This window comes from Conger conger, chromosome 14 (genome assembly GCF_963514075.1).
Source record: "Conger conger chromosome 14, fConCon1.1, whole genome shotgun sequence".
Taxonomy (NCBI): Eukaryota; Metazoa; Chordata; class Actinopteri; order Anguilliformes; family Congridae; genus Conger; species Conger conger.
The window spans coordinates 42551071-42570945 of NC_083773.1; the positions used below are offsets into that span (position 1 = coordinate 42551071).

At 43.5% G+C, this 19875-nt stretch overlaps 1 protein-coding gene across 1 annotated transcript in view; it reads right to left on the reverse strand.

Annotated features, from left to right (window-relative positions):
* Positions 1–2150: 2150 nt before the first annotated feature.
* The window catches only part of slc6a6b (solute carrier family 6 member 6b), a 32613-nt gene continuing 14888 nt past the window's right edge, over positions 2151–19875 (reverse strand). The window contains exons 4-14 of the mRNA XM_061219531.1: positions 19283–19517; positions 18735–18867; positions 16613–16747; positions 15853–15956; positions 15587–15711; positions 13289–13401; positions 11561–11698; positions 9550–9652; positions 8891–8991; positions 6925–7095; positions 2151–6527 (exon numbers count right to left, since the gene is read on the reverse strand). Coding sequence (XP_061075515.1) covers positions 6372–6527; positions 6925–7095; positions 8891–8991; positions 9550–9652; positions 11561–11698; positions 13289–13401; positions 15587–15711; positions 15853–15956; positions 16613–16747; positions 18735–18867; positions 19283–19517 — 1514 coding nt within the window. The 3' untranslated portion in view covers positions 2151–6371. The remainder of the gene's footprint in view (positions 6528–6924; positions 7096–8890; positions 8992–9549; positions 9653–11560; positions 11699–13288; positions 13402–15586; positions 15712–15852; positions 15957–16612; positions 16748–18734; positions 18868–19282; positions 19518–19875) is intronic.

Genomic DNA, 19875 nt, shown 5'->3' on the forward strand with positions numbered 1-19875 from the left:
AGCCTATCCACTTACAGTTATGATGGGTTGTGTGTTCAGAGATGCTCTTCTGCATACCACTGTTGTAATGTATGGTTATTTGTGTTACTATCACCTTCCTGTCAGCTTTGACCAGTCTGGCCATTCTCCTCTGACCTCTCTCATTAACAAGCTGTTCCTATCTGCACTGGATTTTTATTTTATTTTTTTGCACCATGCTTTGCAAACTCCAGAGACTAGTGTGCATGAAAATCCCAGGAGATCAGCAGTTTCTGAAATACTCAAACCACCCTGTCTGCCACCAACAATCATTCCACGGTCAAATGGTTGATGTGAACATTACCAGAAGCTCCTGACCCGTATCTACATGATTGTATGCATTGCACTGCTGCCACACAATTGGCTGATTAGATAATCACATGAATAAGTAGGTGTAATAAAGTAAAAATGTTCCTAATAAAGTGCTCAGTGAGTGTATATAGTTGCATTGTTACTGGACTGAGTTGGGGATTTTACACCGCTGTCACCCTGCACTGTAAATAATAAACACCCTTGCACTGGAAGAGTTATTTGTTAATGCATCTTTGCCATCATTGTGGAACCCTGTTAACTCCTGGAGTGGGCCTGAGTGACCCTCACCCCATGGCGGGGAGTGACACTCGTGTTAAGGAATGTGTAGAATGACCCAGCACTGGTATCCAGCCGGTCTGAGACTGACTGTGGCCAGTAGCCCTGCCTGTATGGTCAGGCTTCTGGGGAACACGTTTGTGCTCTCCTGAACCCATAGTGAGGAGGTTGCAGCAATCAGCGCAGATGAATGCAATTGACCGTTCTCAAACTGTTTGTTGCAAAAGTGAGCACCATGTAGGATTGCCCAGCATGTGTTGATGTATGAATTGCAGATACAGTAGGTGTCTGAGAACCCAAATAGCCTTGGCTTGTTTATGCAGATGTAGCAAGTGGATGTCAGTTACTCTCAGAAAGAGAAAGACAATGAATTAGAAGATTTTTAGAGAAAGTTGACTAAGAATCTGAGAAAGGTGCAATGTACCTGCTCCATCCTAACTTTCCTCAGACTCCTATGCAAGGTCTGTCACAGAATAACTCTATCTCATTCCTCTGGGACAGTGGCTTTAGCACTGGCTACTTGGGAGGACCTTGTATCGGACCATTTTCTTTCAGACACTGTGAACCAGAGAAGAGACTAAAATAAACACTAAAATCAAAATCTGCAAAGTCTGGGAGAAAGGGAAAACCCACAAGTGTAACCGTAGTGGATTTGAAGGAAGAGGCCAACCATTTTATTTTGTGAGACCCCTCAAATGTTCCTTGTTGTTCAGCCTTAAAACGGCTTCCTTGACCTTCATTGGCACAACTCAGGTCCTCCTGTTAACAATCAAAAGCCTGGAATCAAAAGACTATATACTGAAAGCCTTCCTATAACTTTACTCAGGAAGGGATTAAATACACCTGACTAAAGAGAAACAACTGTTCAATTACTTTTGGTCCCCTAAAATGGGGGGCCTGCATATAAAAAGGCTTTAATTCCAACAGAGATCACCATTAGTGCCGAGACTGACATAAAACCATGAATTTGAGGTTAGAGTGCAAATTTCATTGTGCTGCAATAGAGCCGAAACAGAAATATATTTTTTTGCCATTGTCCAAATACTTTGATATTTGCACTGTATACAGTTTAATACTTGGCACAGTTTTGTTTTCCAATTTGGGTCTGCTTATAATTGTATAAATGTTTCATGTTTTCAGTGATGTGCAATATTGTTTTCGGTGTTTTCTCATGTCAAGACCTTGGAGGGACAGAACAGCCTTGGAGCACATTGTGTGTTGGCTGTGTTATGAAATATGAACTTTCACTTACATTTTCTTCTTTCTTTTTTGGGCCATTGCAGTTCACACACAATGAAGCAACTGTCAAATGCTTTGTTCATGTGGCTGAGCCTGTTCTGCAGGAAATTAGCAATGGCTTGATGGTGAAGGTAGAGGTTAGGAGTTAAAACAGGAGGGGAAAATGAGCCAAAATAGGCTTCCATCTCTGAGGGTTAAATCAATAAAAAGTAAATCATGCACTTTATTTTAATAAATCATTGCCGAACAGTGTTTGTCTAAACACTGCACATGTAGAGGAGTACAAAGTAAAAAACCACACAAAATATTTTTAAATGATTTTCTTTATTTTTTCCCTCACAAAGTTTGTCAAGTTACAAATGTCTTCTATCAAAGCAAATAATACATGTTACTAAAATATGTTTTTTTTTTTTTCTCTAGAAATGCAGAAACTATTAATTTCACAGAGCAATGAAATGGAGTAATGTTTAACATAATGTTGCCACAGAGTTAAATTTGAGTATTATGATACAATAAGGAACAACTGGGCATACAAAGAATGGTCTAGCCATTTAAGTCACCACCACTGACTCAAGTCTCCACAAACCACACAGATGTCGGTATGACAAGACCAACTGTTCCTTTTCACTTCACACAGTATTAACTGAAGCTCCCCCGTATGTGGACCAATCAAAACTGGTTCCAAGTCAGACATATTTCGCATTTTCTTCCGAGTTATTTTTGTTTTCATTTCACGTATATCCCTTTTCCCTTATTTCACGAAATTCCGAAAATGCAACCGCTTTCCCAGGAGTGGGCAGGACCAAACTGTGGGAGAGGCCAAACGGTGTTCTGAGGGTATTTAGCACTTGACAGCTGAAATAGGAAACCATCTTATTTTTCACCTAATTACTCCAACATTTACACTGATTAAGATTACAGCAATGGCAGGTAAATGCAAGTTCATTATTTGCGTGACATTAAGAGGTTGAGATTACAATTGTTTTCGTCTCACGAGGAGACTGGTACCATGAAATGTTCCTCTGGCTAAAAACTTGTATCCGTGTAATAGAGGGAATATGAAAGTCAGTCCACAGTTGCCAACTCCATGATATTCCTCGTAAGTGCTACGGTCGCACAGTATCGACCTCAGAAAAGAGGGTTCCCAGTGAGGTATTAAAATGTATTTCACTTTCTATCAGAGCTACTATCTGAATCAGCTCGGAAAGACTCCAAGCTCATCCTAATTCAGCACACTTTGCCAGACAAGAGAAACTATTTTTATTTAAACTGGGAATTGGAAGTTGGTCTCTGCCTCCCCTCCATGCTACAAAACGTAGAGTGGCCAATTCCATTCCAAGTGCGGGTGGCTATTTTTGTTATTTTTACTCCTTTCGCTGTGGGGGTGGGCGGGGGGGTGACGGATCTGTGTACATTTCGGGAGCACTTCAAGCGCTCTTGCCAAATGTCTAATCCCTGGGGTGGTTGTGTTTTGGGTTTTTGCTTAGTGAGCCTTCCCGTGCCGGGCTCAGCTGCTCTTCTGGGACAGCTGCTGCCAGACGGGCCGGATGGAGAGGCAGTGATGGCGTCACGCGTGTGCGTGTGTCCGCCCGCTATGCGGCAGGTTTTAAAATAGAGGTAAAAGTTCTCCTTTCTCAGTTTCGCTCGGGTTGGTCCGGCCCGACCCGTCGAAAGGGCCGCGCTTCCCGCAGAATCTGGCACCCCCGTCCCCCGGCGAGCGTTCGGTATCGCCCCCCGCCGCACGCCCCGCGCTGGAATTCCGAGTCGCGCACATATTGGAAATACCCTGGCTTGGAACCAGCGTGGATTTGAAGTCGCGTTACGGGGGGGGGGGGGGGGGGGGGTTAGAAAGACAGACTGCCGGGAGACACAGACCCCGTAAATGCGCCAGTGCGCTGCTAAAAAGAATCCGCAGGAATGGGGTTCTGAAATATTTGCTTTTGGACCCTGACCAGAGTTCTGCGATCAGTCCTCGAAAAGACTGCTTTTCTCTGTACATGACAAAATGAAGGCATTTTTCAAATGACAAAATGTTTATTAAGAAATAAAAAAAAAAAGTTTTAGATATTGTAAAACTCGTTTAAATACATCTTTTTTTTTTTTTCGCTTACAGGTTAGATTTCAGAAATAAAAAAAACATTTTCAGATTTGTTTTTAAAAACGTCACTTCATGGATTAAAAACATTTTTCCCGTTTTACAAGCTTATAAAAGGAAGGGCTGGTATGTAAAACGCGAGAGTGAAACACACAGGATTAAATAAACTGCCCATCTCCGTCGTGACATTGACAGTCGCGATGGGGAGACTCACTGAGTAATCACAGGCGAGCCTTTCACTGCATTTGGATGTATATCATTTCTCCTTGAGATTTTGAATCATTTGGTTTTCAATTAAGTTTCTTTGAAAAAGCACCACACAGGAACTATACTACCTCTTCAGAAGCGTCAGCTAATAATCTGCTCTTGGATAATAGCATAATAGTACATATGTTTGGCTTAAGTATTTTCTTGTGTAACTAAGGGGGGCCAAGTCAATCTGTTTCAAAGCAGTTAGCCAATGACAACATGAAAACAATGACCAATTTAAGGAAGAATGACATGGTTTTGTTTCTGATATAAAAGTGAAGATTAATGCTGCCTTAAATTTGTTTTGTTTTGGTTTTTTTTCATATTGTTATGGCTAAACCTTTGCAATACATTAGAATTGGCCCCGAACAATCTCATATCATCTCAGTCGTTTTGTGTTTAAATCTCGAATTCAAAACTCAAAAAAGTACCAACTATTAGAAAAGGTAAGAAAGGAAAATTGCTTTAAAATAGCTTCTTCTTTTTTTTCTACAAAGTATTGCACATTACAAATTGCATTTAAGCTTTTACTGATTAGCAGTTTAAATGTAAATGGCTGGCTCTGTCTTACGTCCTAAAGATTTGTAATTAGTGACAGAGTTCACATCTACAGCATCACATTTTGAATATAAAAAGGCAAATGTGATTGAAAAAACAAAATAAACATAAAATATTTTTCGAAATGAATACAATAATAAAATCCAGAAAAAGAGACTATCGTTATAATTAGTGAAGAGAAACTGGAAATGACAGAATTCACATTCCTTGGTAAGAATGCCTCGTGTACATAAAGCATTTAGTTGTGCTGTGGCTCACTACGACATCCGTTTCATTAACTATTTAAAAAAACGCATTGATAATCTCTGTATATTAAGGTTTTTTTGTTTCGTTTCTTTACAAAAGAAGGTGGAGTTGAAATGTGGGTGCTGGGAAGAGTGTCGGCATGGAGAAAGTTGATCATTTTAGCAGGTTTAGTTAAATCACATTTGAATTTTAACATAAGCCTAATACACTGGCTGACATAGTTATCGGGGGGAGGTCAAAGCTGACTCGTGTGAAACTGGGACTGCTCCTGTGGTGGGAGAGATGTTCGGCTCAAAAGAATGGACGGCAAGCTCAGCTTGTCCTCTCATTGGCCAGCAGAGCGGTCGGAGGGGCCCAGCTTGCCTCTCATCGGCCAATCAGGTGGACAGAGAGGCCCAGCTTGCCTCTCATCGGCCAATCAGGTGGACAGAGAGGCCCAGCTTGCCTCTCATCGGCCCGGCAGGCGCAGAGGACAGTCAATGGAACGTGTTTTGACGGTGTCATGGTAGTACGATGTTGTGTGCTTCTAACTCACCCGGCTAGTTCTTGAAAGCGGGCGGCTAACGAGAGGAAGAGAGCGCTCGTTACGGCGAGCGATCTCGACCACGTTAAAAGTGCAAAAAAAACAAGACATGTTTGAATGAAACACCAAAGCACTGGGACAGAAAAGCAGTAGTGTCCTTCAAGCCAGCGGTTTTTACACTAAGGGGAGTTAGTCACTGTACAGTCTACACGACAGGGAAGCGGTCCACCCACAGCCCCTCAGAGTCAGGGCATTTCTGGCGTCCGCGAATCTGGCTGAGGTACTGTACATTCAGGTGTACTTTTCACAACAAACATCAACAATGACAACAGATTAAAGTAATCTTACCCTACAAGAGCACCTCCACAGTAACAGAAAGACGTTTTAAAGAGAAGGTGGGGGCGGGGCTTATTTTTCTCAACACATCCACATACCGAATGTTACTTTTCAAACACGATACACATAAGATTAGGTTCTTACTGTTAAATATGACCCTTTTTGTTTTTCAATTCTCCCCAAATAAAAAGACAGACCACTGATATTCCACTATTCCACAGAAAGCGAGTAAAAAAACAGAACAGTACTAGTTCTATGTTAAGATACTGCCGTGTGTCAGAGACCGTTCCTCCATCTAGCTACAGCAATAATAATAGTTGTAGTAATAATAACAATATTATAATAAAAAATAAGTAAAAACACAGACAGAAAACCCATATGTAACTTCCTCTGTAGAAAACAAAAAGAATACTCCTAGTGCAGATACGTAGCAATGTAAACCTGGTCCTACCACTAGTTCAGAGTTAGCGAATATATAAGATGGAAAGCGGGTGAATCGTATTCTCTCACAGAGAGCGCTCACATCATCGTTTCGACAATAGTGTGGCTGGGCTTTATCAAGCCGTTGTTCCCGTTGGGGTCCAGGGGGTAGGTCAGCTCGTTTTCCTTCGACCTGTGGCCAGGGGGACGGGAACTGGCACCGCCCCGCACCGGAGCAGCCACCGCCTTGATCCGCTGCACACGGAAAACCGGGAACGGGGGGAGGGGGGGAGGGAGGGAGGGAGGGATTCCTTGTGTTATTCATCACTACTTTCATCTGATTGCAATGCTCTTTTTACTGCAACATGCCATTAAAGGCATTGGTATGAATCCAGTCCATCATTATCCAATGGGAATAACATAATTAGCCAATGGGAGTAACATCCAATGGGAATAACATCATAATTCAACGGGAATAACATTATCCAATGGGAATAACGTCATTATCCAATGGGAGTAACATCCAATGGGAATAACATCATAATTCAATGGGAAAAACATTATCCAATGGGAATAACATCATTATCCAATGGGAGTAACATCCAATGGGAATAACATGATAATCCGCAAGGCAGCGGCAGCATATACTCACTTCAATCAGTGGCCCATCAGACTGAATGATCTTTATGACCACCACCATCGGGATGCAAATCATAGAGGCCAGGGCGAGAGTCCACCCCAGACCGATGGACCAGTCGGGGTACTCGTAAATCTTGTTGTACGTCAGTGGTTTGTATTTGACCAAGGAGAAGATAAAACAACCCTGGAGATAAAATAAAACAAGGAAAACAAAAGGAGGCTTTATTGAGCGACAATAAATCAATACAGGGGGATTGATTACTATTTGTTGTGACAGTTATTAGAATTAGAATGAAATTTAGTTGGGTTTTGTGATTTGTAGTCATGTAGCAGTTTGCAATAGCGCAATAATGTTAATATTAACCAAACACAATAGTTCAATAATGTAAAAAATAGCCAAACACAATAGTGCTATAACATTAAAAATAACCCAACATTTATTTGGGTCTGTCTGTTCAAAGATGCTGTATATAACCAGGATGATTGACCCTATTCTTTTATAGTGCTCAATGATGGGAGTTAAAGTCCCAAACCAGACCAGGAACGGGCACAGTTTATGGTAATGGTTATTGTTTCAGATGAATAAAATGCCTCAGTTGAGTTGAGCCAGATCTGATATGAAAACAAAATGGCCTCTTAACAGAGCTAACGGAACTGCTCATCTCATTGTTCCCTCCGGAATGATAGGAAAGTGAAATTTGTTATCTTATATTGAAGACATTTGGATTTGAGATCAAAAGATGGTATGTATATGGTGGTATGCATATTTGTTTTAGCATTTTACAGAAATGGGTTGAGCTGGAAAAAGGAAAAGTTATATGCATGTAAAAACCATAAAATAAAAGCATTTTTTCCCCTTATATTCTTCTTTTGACCTCAAATCCAAAATGCATAACGTACGTTGCAAAAATTTGAAATTTCACCCTACCATTCCTGTATCTTTAGCAGACAACAGATTTTTTTTGGTAGCTACCAAGCACAGCAGAGTATGATGATGACAGCTGAGTCTCCTGTGAATATTGATCTCACTTTAAACTATGAACTATGTGAAACTAATGGCGCCATTATCAATCATCCAGGATTCATGTGTAAAGAAATCCGGTGAGAAAACATTTTAGAAACTGTTTCACATATGAGACATGAAAACCCGATGTCATGACATTATAGTTCTCCCTTTAGATACGGTAACACAAAGCACTCAGAGAAGTCAGCATCTGGCTTGTGGATAAAGGACAAAAGAGGGTTATTCTAGTTTAAAACCGCAGCATTTTCCGAATGCCTCTTCTGAATAGTTTCATCCACAGGAGAGAACTGTGTGCTCCCATTTCAGAGCCAAAACAACAGTGGTGGTTGACCACTAAAAAACGGGGAAAGGGTTTAAGAAAGAATCCACTGATCCCACTGGAAAGCGGTATTCCGCCCGCATCCCTTCCCCCCCACGGTAACAAATCCGCACTCCTCCCTCCGCTCACGCACTCAGTCACCAGCAGGCAGATGGCCATTCCATCTGCCACAGTTTCACACAGACTCCAGCGCTGGATTTCCACAGCGAATCCAACGCAGCCAAAATCCCATTTTCACCATGAAATGATACGAAGCAGGGAGTCTACGGAGGTGCGAATCGTGAAGGAGATCGGGCGGTCCGTTTGGCGGACAGGCCGGGGGGTTAAGATGGGGGGGGGGCACTTTAACGTAGAATTTTGAATTTGTATTTGTCTTGGGAATGTAGATTCTGAAGTTGTAGTTGTCTGGTATGGTAGTTAGACTTGGCCTGTCTTGACCTTGTGTGCTAGACTTACGTTCATGGCTTCATTTACAACCAATCGTTTGTGAACTGTATCTTATCCAACCTGTTCCGTTGTTTGTTCTGTGACCTCGACATGCACTTTTTTGTACGTGGCTTTGGATAAAAGCGTCTGCTGAATAAAATGTAATGTAATGTGAGGAGGGGAGAGCTCAGACAGCCAGGGCATACTCACCATACAGAGGACAGGCGTGATTACGGACCAGCTCCATTTCATCCAGGGATTTGGTCTGTAGCCAATCATGTCTTCGATCGCATCATAGAAATTATCAACGCCTGTTGCGGGGAAGAAAATGAAGGCCTTAAGATCTCATTCGAGCATTACAAGACACCTCAGTCAACAGTATGAAAAAAAGGGATCATGTAGCGATATGCTAACTTCTGCCAACTTCCTCTTTCATAACGCTTACTGTTCAAATGAGGAAGACTGAGGAGTGTGTTGAGTTCCCTGGCAGGAATGAATAACTGAAATCCTTCACACAGGATGTGCAAAAGAAATGCCCTTGAATGATTTACAGTTTGAAATTTAATAACATGTGTCAACAGCGGCATCCCAATGGAAACAACAATATTGATTTCACACATTAATATTTCTTAAACCCACAATACAAGAAAATCTCCTTTTTGAAAGACAAGATTGTCAAAAGAGGCCAAAAAAAACATGACCCAAAGCCATGTAAGGATTATCTATCGAATACGTACATGTTGTCTCACGCCTCATTCAAGAATTACATTTCACTGTGTCACAGTGAAGCTGTTTTGAAATTAACGCTACCGGTGTTGCAGCACATATAAAGTCATAATTACAGATGTTAAGTCTTTGGCGATACTTACCATAAACCCAGGCTACAGCAATACATTCAAAGAATGCAACCCACAAAAGGCACACACCGCTGGCTGCATAGTAGTCAAAGAGTTGAAAAACATACATGCCACCCTGTAGGAGGAGAGGACAGAGGACGTTAGTGTGTTTCACAGGCCAATTCCACACATTGGTCAATTTTCTGTACAGGCCGGGGTGTGGGGGGGGGGGCTCGAAAAGGAAAGAATCCGCCGGCTACCCCCGCGTCCCGCGGATTCTTTCCTTTTCGTTTTTTTTTTTTTTGCTACACAGACGCACGCGTCAGCTGTTCAGAGCGCTAGTCGCGAAACGGGAGACGTGATGTCATGGAAAAAAAGCAGGCCCCAGCAAGCGGACCGACGTCCGTCCCGCATTCCCAGGGCGCCGTTCCCCGGATGGGAACGAACGGCGAGGGGGGGCGGGGCCCCGGCTCGCATTCCCGCTGCATTGTGGGTCTGCTCACGTATTGTGAGGCGGCTCTCTCAACTCCAAGTATAGACATGAGGACAGAGCCGCCGCTCGTCCGGAATCTTCCGGCTCGGCCGGGCAGAGGAAGGCCATAAAAAGAGGCCAACAGATAAGGGAATTGTCTGGGCCACAGAGAACTTCTGCGGAGGAGGCCGTCATCCTACTGTTACTCGCTTTGCTTTACAACACAAAAAGATTCACGAAGATTCACATTCACTTGTGCAAGTGTTGTTATCTGTACGATCTGTTCCATGACTGGATAAATATAATCGTTTATAATTAACCTGCTATCGGTTTGCATTTATTATATGTTTTTAAAGCTATACTATGCAGGATTTCTAGACCTTGAAAATACAGTAAAATAATCAATAACTAATGCGCTGGCAATCTCGGTCTTTGTGCTCCTTTCATTAATTTGTGCTCGGGCTGTTTCTGGGTGTGGTGCTCCTTTATGTGAGGGCTGGGTGTGGCTACAGAGCTGGAACTGCTTTTCCTCGCTGGTGACAGCTATCAAAGAACCGAGATATAAAGATAAAAATTGTAAAATGTATCTGAAACATAAAAACGGAGGTGAATGTGCTGGGTTGAGGACAGAGGAGGAGACTTCTTTGACTGTAAACACAGGAAGTCACCTCAAAGCTAAGGAATCCTACGTAGTATGCCTCAATAAAATAATTTTTGAGTGCATGCAAGTAATTTTGTTTCAGATTCAAAATCTATTGGGAATGGAATCAAGAATATCAGAATAGTTTTAACACATTTTGTACGTTACTGTACGAAACCACACGACCACAAGAAGGCATTTATATTGAAGCGATCAGCTGCAATGTACACCAACGCCTTGAACTTATGCTTACTAATTACGAACTAATTAAGAGAACAAAAACAGCTTTCCATGAACCATGCACTATTGGGTAATTGGTGAGGTGACGAGGGCTACAGAGATTTCATTAAGTAGAGAACAAACAGAGCGTCCTCATCATTACAGGAAGCACTGGGGGCTCTGAGTGGCTCAGGCTGTACAGATACTCCTCCCAAGCAAAAGCTTGGTTTGGAAAAAGCTTGGTTTACCTGCTCAGACAAGCTCCCAGTTTGACATGGTTTAGCTGCTTGACTAGTGCAGACCAGCTGACAGCTTGACATGGTTTGACCAGCCCAAGCTATGAAACAGCTGGGCTGGTTCAGAGAAGCTCAGAGAAGCAATCAGCAAAACCCGGTAGACCATCTCATACCCAACTAGACTGGGTATGACTTCATGACTCGCATAACCAGCTCAATTTTCAAGCTGGTCAAGCTGGCATAGCTGGACTTTACAGCAGGGTTACACTGGATGTCCAAAGACATGGGCAGTACGTGACTGGTGGTACGTCCTCGATATGGCAGGGATAGGCTTCACGTGAATCTGAGGAGTCAGGTGCCTGCCATCTCCTCCGGACGCCAACAAGGTCAGGGTCGGGAAAAATCGGGGCTAAAATATGAATTGGAAAACAAAAACCAAATGAGTGCAATTCACCGTGAAGTAGATGACATACTTACTTGAGTAACCATGGTAAGTCCCAGAAGATAGCTCATGACACACAAGATAGCTATAAAGATTTCCCGCCGATATCCCTTCCTTAGGAAGGACGGGTACAGATCAACCAGGGATGTGATCTGTCCTTCCACTTCGACAAACTGCGGAAACAGAGGAGAGAACGGCGTTCAGATCAGAGAACGGCCCTGGACCAGGACATTTTACACACAAGTAAAATGTCTGCTAGTTTAAGCTAGTTAAAATGTCCGCTAGTTAAAAAAAAAAAAAAAAATAAAAAAAAAGTTTACACTAGTTAAGTATCCATTGCATAGCAGAAGCAAAGCTTGCTAGACAAGTATGCTACATATAGCGTGTACTTAGCGCTCACCTCACCGCCACTTGTGTAACAGCTATAATCCACTAGCAAGCGAGCGCGGTACCGTTTTAGCTATGTGTCATTTTGGCCTTATAAGTTATAATATGAGTTTACCACCATGCTAAACAGTATGACTATATTGCAACATGAGCAATTAAAATAGTGCTCCATTGTCATTATCGGTGTATTGACAACTGCCTGAAAAAAATAGAGAAAATGGCCGACTCTTGGGTGCTGGGTTTAAGTACGGCAGTGTGGGCACCTCTGTTGGGCCTCCCTGTATACTGCTGGATTCTGGTCACACTGAACCGGCTGAACTCCCAGCTCAAACCTGACTCCCAGTCTGAAGGTGACTGGCTTAGCAAAGGGTACAATTTCACACGGGATGAGAAACCCGATTCCAACTCGGAGAGTCTAACTGAGCTTAACCGAACAGTCGCCAACAGCTAGGCGTGTTTTTTAAATATTTGAATTTCAAAACTCAGGGCAGCTTTCATTCACTAAATACAATACTCCAGTATGTTCTGTACAATATTATGTTACACTATTGTGCCAAAATGTAATAATCTATGAATCTGCTTTCGCTTGGCATGTAAAAATGGTTCTGGTCTCAGTACTGATTTCCCTATAATGTAGTATGTGCCCATGCAATAATCTTGTTACTGCGTCTTCATTTCGTTAAACAAATTAGCATTTTACCAGTGTATGTCATATGGGGCAGTTGTTAAATGGCGGGATTGTTTGCAGTAAGGCAAAGAATGTGTCCCTCCCCACACACATGCATACATGTACTGCAATTAAACATCATACAAAGCACTGGTCAGTACAGACATTCTTGAACCCAGAGATATACACAATGGAAGCCCACAGGCTGCAGGAGTGTACATTTGTTGAGAATTTTACAGTTAGGCGATGTCTGAATGTTGCCCCCGGCGACACATTTGATGGTTGGTGCCAACAGCTCGAGGACGATTTGTCATCATCGGTATAATCGTTCTGCCAAAGACCGAGACTTCTACTGAACTGTCAGTTGTCTTGGCAATATTATATTACAGAATTTTCTCATCTCCTGTTATTTGCTTTAGCAAAGTATAAAGCTGAACCTTAACATAAATAAGAACATTTGTTGATTATTTTATCAAACACAATTTCAATGTTTCCATGCCAGTGCGACGCCGAACAACAAAGACGCCATGAATGACTCTACTTCAGCGATGTGGCGTCATTGGTTACTTATTTCTACATAGACGGTATTCAATATCAAACCGAGCGATACCGATAGCAATACCCATTGGCCAGTCACACATCGCCCAACTGCAAACAGCAAACTTCCCGTCAGTCGAGAGAGAGAGAGGCGAATTCACAAGACGCTGACCTGACTGTCGAGTCCCAAAAGCAGAAGCATGATGAAAAACAGAACGGCCCAGAAGGTAGGCAGAGGCATCATGGACACGGCCTTAGGGTAGGCGATGAAGGCCAGGCCGGGACCTAGAGGGACAGAACAGAGAGAGGGGGGAGGGGAGGTGGGGGAGAGAGCAATCAGTACAAACAGCCTCCGGTTCAATCTGATCTGTGCCGTGACGCCACGCGGCATCGAGGGCAGCGCAGACCAAATTCAGTTAAAAATAAAAAAAGCAGGCAGATCTTTTCTAACTTCGCTTATGCGGCATCTGTCTGTTCCTTCCTGTGCTACTGCATGGTGCGGGCATTACACAATCTTAGCACTGAAAAATGCAAACTACTACTATTTCAATAAGCCGTACTTATGGTGCCATATACAAATACAAAACTACATAACGATAGAACTATATAAAAATCAATATGAAACTATATAACTATGGTCTATAACTATGCATTTAAATCTATATGTAGATGTATATGAATAGAAACATATGCGCATATAAGCATAGAGTATACATTTATCTTGTAACAGTAGTGGTAGTAGTGCCATATTCTCTTAGTGAATACTATACAACTATGAAAAAAGGAAATCACAAAGACAGAGGGGGCAACATACTAATGGCCTCCTCTGGTCTTTACAATGCAATCGAGCCTTTGGTTAACCTGTTCAACAGAAGTTAAAACACACAACAAGAAAGAGACAGCAAACACACCGGCTCATTTAGCTGCGGAAATATCACAGGGGCATTCCAACAAAACAACACCAGGGCTATCAAACTGGACAGCCAGCGATGATTAGATCCAGAATAACTTCCAAAACTGCACTCCAGGGTCAAGTTGCCGCAGTTAAAGGCAAAGGAAACTTTTAAGACTTTTCTTAGCAATTAGCCGTGTCCATTTCACTGCCTACCTTCGTGTGGTTTAGTTTGAATATTTGTATCCAAGTCAGTTACAATTACAGTTACAGTCAACACCCAAAGGAGACTTCAGCAATTGTCCAGATTATCTCCATGGAGATACAAAATAACATGACTGTGTGTAGGCTATCAGCTCTGTGTGTTTGCTGTAGGTTTGCTGAGTTCAAGTTCAGACTGAAATATTAGCACATTTCTTTGAACCCCAAGAGTACTGATAACAAGTACTCGATGTTTGGAGAGGAATAGCACGCTAAGTACAGTTGTCTCCTTAGAGAGACTTTGCTGAACACAGCACTACAGATTAACTAAACACAGATAAAGGGAGCCAGTGAAACGGGATGTCAATTTGAAAAAGGAATAAACCCGTCTTTGCTCTCTTTATGAGGAGAAATGTCTAAATATAGATCAGAAGTAGATCCAAGTGTTTTTTTTTTTGTTTTGTTTAGTTTTTTTTTTTTCCCTCTTTTGAAAATGACATTCTCTAAAAAATAAATACTCCCTGGAAAAAAAATCACCACACTGAAACATTTCTTTTTCCCCTTTTGGCCAAGCGGACACAGGAAGTGACACAACTACAGGGCGTTTGAGAGAGGGAGCATGCTGAGTGGAGATGCACCTTGCTTAACGTCCACATAACGTGAAAAGGGAGAGGTGAGAGAGAAATACAATCCTCCACGGGCATGGGGCAGTTATTAACAGCTTTCGAGAATATCCAACCAACATCCAGAAAAGGCCGTAGATGCAGGCGATTGACAAAAGCCAAGGATTCGATAAAACAAAACTCAGCAAGTTTCATTACTCCTTTTTTACATGTATAACTTGGCACAAGACGACCCGTTTTCACTAAGTTTTGCTTCACTCGAAATAGATCTGAGCAGCAGATTTTTTGCATTCTAGAGAAAACGAGGAGAAGACATCGGCGCTTTCTCAGTTGACTCTTCGCCACTACTTTTCTGGACCATCTCCAGCAGAAAATATTAAACTTTCCCAGCGTTTTTCTTGCATGTTCACTCGATACAGTAGCTTTTAAATAGTTTCTTTGGACAAATCCAACCAGAATGAATTCCGCTCACCTCTGGACTCTGACGGATGTACAAATAGTTTGAATTTTGCCAAATTTCTCTCATCAAGGAGTGTCGGATTGCCGGAACGTCAACATTTCAGTGTCGTCTTTTTTTTGTTTGTTTGTTTGTTTGTTTGTTTGTTTGTTTGGTTTAGTTTAGTTTCCGGAAGTTTCTTATTCCGTTTTTCTTTTCTGGGTTTTGTCTTTGTTCTAGAAATTGGATTGATCAGACTCTTTTTGTTTTGTTTTAAGGAGCAGTGCCCACCATCACTGCAACCTTTGACCCTCGTACCTGACTCTGCCACATCGGCAATGTCCACCCCTTGCTCTTGTGCCATGAAGCCCAGGACGGAAAATATTGCGAAGCCAGACACAAAACTGGTACCGCTGTTCAGGCCTCCCAGCAGCAAACAGTCCCTATGTCACACATACGTCATGGAGTTTGTTAATTAACACAAAAGGAACCTAGGTCCCCACTTTTCTTTAACCCAACTCTTTTTTTTTTTTTTACTGCACTAAAACCCACCGCCTCCCGCCCCCCGGGCCGTGGGGGCTCACCTGTAGCAGTTGTATTTGTATTTGTTGTAGCTCCCCAGTGATGTCATTGCTCCCAGACAGATTGCGTACGAGAAGAAAATCTGAGTGCCTGCGTCTATCCAAACCTACGGGATGAGAAACAGCAAAAAAAGAACAGATTATGAATGCTTTTGTTTGCTTATGAATGCTTTGCTGCGCGTTCACGTTTATTTAGACTAGACAGAAGTAAAACTCTCCCCCCCCCCCCCCCCCCAGAGAGAAAATATAGCATGGCACAGGCTGAATGAGCTCGTTCTCTTTATTTACAGCTGGGAAAAAAGTCGGCTGGCTAGGCCTCAGGATTCTGTTCGCAGGCAGGCAAAATTTGACTTATTAGGCCCCACAATCCTGGAACAGGTTTGTATCATTTTCCAGAAGGCAGCCGATTTGTTTTGCAACGCCGAAACAGTCCCACCGCACCTTGTGTTTGCACTCCCTCTGGATTGTTGCGCAATGAATCACTACTGTCTGAACAGGGCCCTGTCCGCCCACTTGCCTCTCCTGGATTTAACACTTAATGATTTTACGATATTTGAGTTTGGGTCAAAGGCTGAAAAACAGAACTGAGGAAATGTGTTTTGTGGGGGTAGGGGCTATCGGGTAGGGGCTTTGGGGTAGGGGCTTTGGGGAAGGGGCTTTAGGGTAGGGGCTTTAGGGTAGGGGCTTTAGGGTGTAGAAATAGACAGGAGACCCAGCATGCTGGAGAAAGCCAAAGGCCAGATGCACGGTCCAGCTCCCTTACCTCGGGGTCTTTCAGACGGCTCAGGTCTGGGTAGAGATAGAACTTGATCCCTTCGTAGGCACCTGGCAGGGTCACTCCACGAATCAGGAGGATGATGAGCATGATGAAGGGGAAGGTGGCGGTGATGTAGACCACCTGCGAACAGACAGCAGAGGAGGGCGCGGTCAGCCAGAGGTCCGCGCGTTCAGGCGCCAGGAGCGCGCTGGGTCCTGAGGGCCCCGCCTCTGACAGAGGCCCCCGCCTGCTGGCCCCGCCGACGAGCCGCTGGAACGCAGGCGGGCTGAGCGAACACCTCCGCGGCCAGACGCCGACAGAACCGATATCCTCGCGGTACGAGGGCGTGTGCACGTCCTGACGTGCCCGCGAAGGCCTCCCCGTCTCAGATATGTGCTGACTCAGTCCCTCGTTGTGTTTGTGCTCCCAGCAACAGGCACGGGAGTGACGCCCGTCTGTCTGTACTGTATTTTATTCTTAAAGGGGCAGTTCACCCAAAAATGAAATTAAAGTTCAGTTAAAGTTAAGTGCATTTGGACACAGTTCACCATGATATAATGGACCTCTACGGATGTCATCTTTCAAGCTCATCAATTTACATTAGAAACACTCAACAGTCTGCGCAATCACCATCTGGCAGCACACTGATGAGCATGAAAGATCTGCCTAGGTAGCGGTCCATTATATCATGGTGAACGGTATTCAAAAACAAGAAACTACTCTGGGTAAGTGAAAACCTACTTTAATTTCCTTTTTGGGTCAACTGTCCCTTTAAGCCACCTTTGGGTTCATTCAGCTTAATCCCCGAGCTATTCGACAGCCTGGTCCAACTGCAGAACATTGGTGGCTTTCATTCATATCTTCAAGACTTGCACTCTTGTGTTTGTGTGCGGATTGCTATTTTTGGAATAATTTCTAAAGTAATCCGTTTTTTTCAGTCCGATTTTCAGTTTAAGGCTAATTGTCAGTACACTTGGCCTGCAAACATGCGTTATGTGCTGAAAGACTAGACTTGGCAAAAACATAAGTTCATATCAAGGTCCATTTTGCACTATGTGGCCAACATGGCGGTCTACGAAGTAACAGTTCATATTTATACAGTAAATTAATGATTTACAGTGTACCATACCTTATGTTGCAATCTTACAGGTAAGAGGTAAATATGAAGCAGCACCCTTGGCAGCAGACATAGGGGGAAATGCATGGGCAAGTGGGGCCATCAATAAACAAGGTTTAAGCAAGAGGAATAAGTGGCATAAGATCAATTTCACCGCCAGACCCAATTATTTCCAAATTTGACCTTTACTGCCCACCAGGCTCTGGCTGTACGCCATGGGTTCCCAAAATGTGGGTCAGGACCCCATGTTGGGTTGCTCGATTTCAGGATGGGGGGGTCACCTGATAATCTTTAAAAAGATAAAATGTCATTTTTGTCTCTTACAATATGTGAATGTAGGCCACTACATGTTTAACATTACAACAACCCAACTGTAATAAAGCAATGAGGCAGGAGAGGTTGTGGTATATTTCCACTATAGTCATGGCTGAAGGGTGGTGTTGGGCACAAGATGTGTGTTGGGGTCATGTACGCTTGTGAACATTCATTCTGGGTCACATGAGAAAAATGTTTGGGAGCCCCTGCTGTACGTAGTACGATGCAGGACAGGTCATTAACGGTGGGAAAACCTTTTGAGCTACTAGCTTCGCCAATTGATATGAAGTCGCCCCCTAGCGATACCATCTGTAGTTATGCTCAAAGAGCCTATTTTCCCATTGGATTGCATTCAAGTTTCACAGCAAATTAAAAATAATTCCACTCATATAATGTTCAACCTATGTTACATATTTTTTATGCATTATTCAGATTTTTCCCCTCATGCACAAAAGATATAGATGTTTTTATTTCCCAATAAATGCCTGCCCTGCTGTAAAACTGCTGAAGCGTTCATTATTAGATCATCCGCCGTGGTATGTAATTTACTCTGCGTCTTCCTCTTTGCGCAATGGGACTAGACATGTAACCAAGGACACCATTGAGCATGCAGAGTTATTCCCCGTTGGTTTCTATTGGCGTTGCCGTCTCTATACATTACACGCTCAAAGGTGAGGATCCTCCGCCCGCACTCACCTTCCCCGTGGACTTGACCCCCTTCCAGATGCAGAAGAAACAGATGACCCAGACGGCCAGGAGGCACAGGGCCAGGTCCCACTTCAGCTCCCCCATATCCTCGATGCCGCTGGAGATGCTGAGGACGTTGCGTCTGTGTGGGAGCAGCGACAGGGGAACGGGCGTGTCAGCACAGAAAACAGAGGAAGCCCACGTTTAACGTTTCGCAGGAACTAGCCACAGCACCTCGCAAAGGCCCGTATCAGCTAACACTAGATATAAAAGTGTCAAAGATCGATAGTAGCCACCATTATATAAACCGACACTCATGAAAACTCTGTAGTAAGGTAATAAGGGCCGCAGTGTCTGCTGGTTTAACCCTAGTCCTGGAGGACCCGTTTTCCTATCAATCAGCAGCCATTTTAGGCAAGTTGATTATTCAGCCTCTCACTGCCTTCAGTAAATTGCTCGAGTGCTGAAACGCACTGAAGACCAGCAGGAGCTGCAGCCCTACAGGGCTGGAGGCGTCAGGTCCCTGCTCAGAAGCACCCGGGTCTCGGCGTACTCACTCCCAGAACTCGGTGACGGGCGAGGTGAAGTTGGTGACGTTGGCCGCGGCCCAGAGCGTCCGGTTCCTGCGGAAGGTGTCTTCCACGCAGCTGTCACTGTTCCAGGGCTGCTTGCACTTGGCCCACGGCAGCTCAGGCTGAAAGCACTGGAACAGGTAGTACAGCCCCCAGGCCAGGATCACGATGTAGTACACGTTCAGCAGAGAGACGATCACGATCGAAGCGTAGCCGATACCTGCCGAGAGGAGAGCCGCCATTATCGCGCTTGTCTGTCATCCCGCAAAAACACAATGACCTTGATGGAAGCGGAAAGGTTGAATGCGGAACTTCTGAGTGCACAAATAAATTCAATCCAATAAAACGTAACCCTTCTTAAACTGTATATCTTAATGTGCTCTGTACAGAACTGTTAAAATAGACAAAACCTTTGTTACCTTTTGCTAGAAGTGGTGGAGAGAGAACCTCTCAGCTAGCAGGGTAGCCATTTACATTTCATGATTTATAACATTTAAATTTTACGAAAATTATATGTCATTTAAACACCTGCGTGCATACACGCACAAGGTCCTTGGGTTAAATGTCTCATTCTCTGC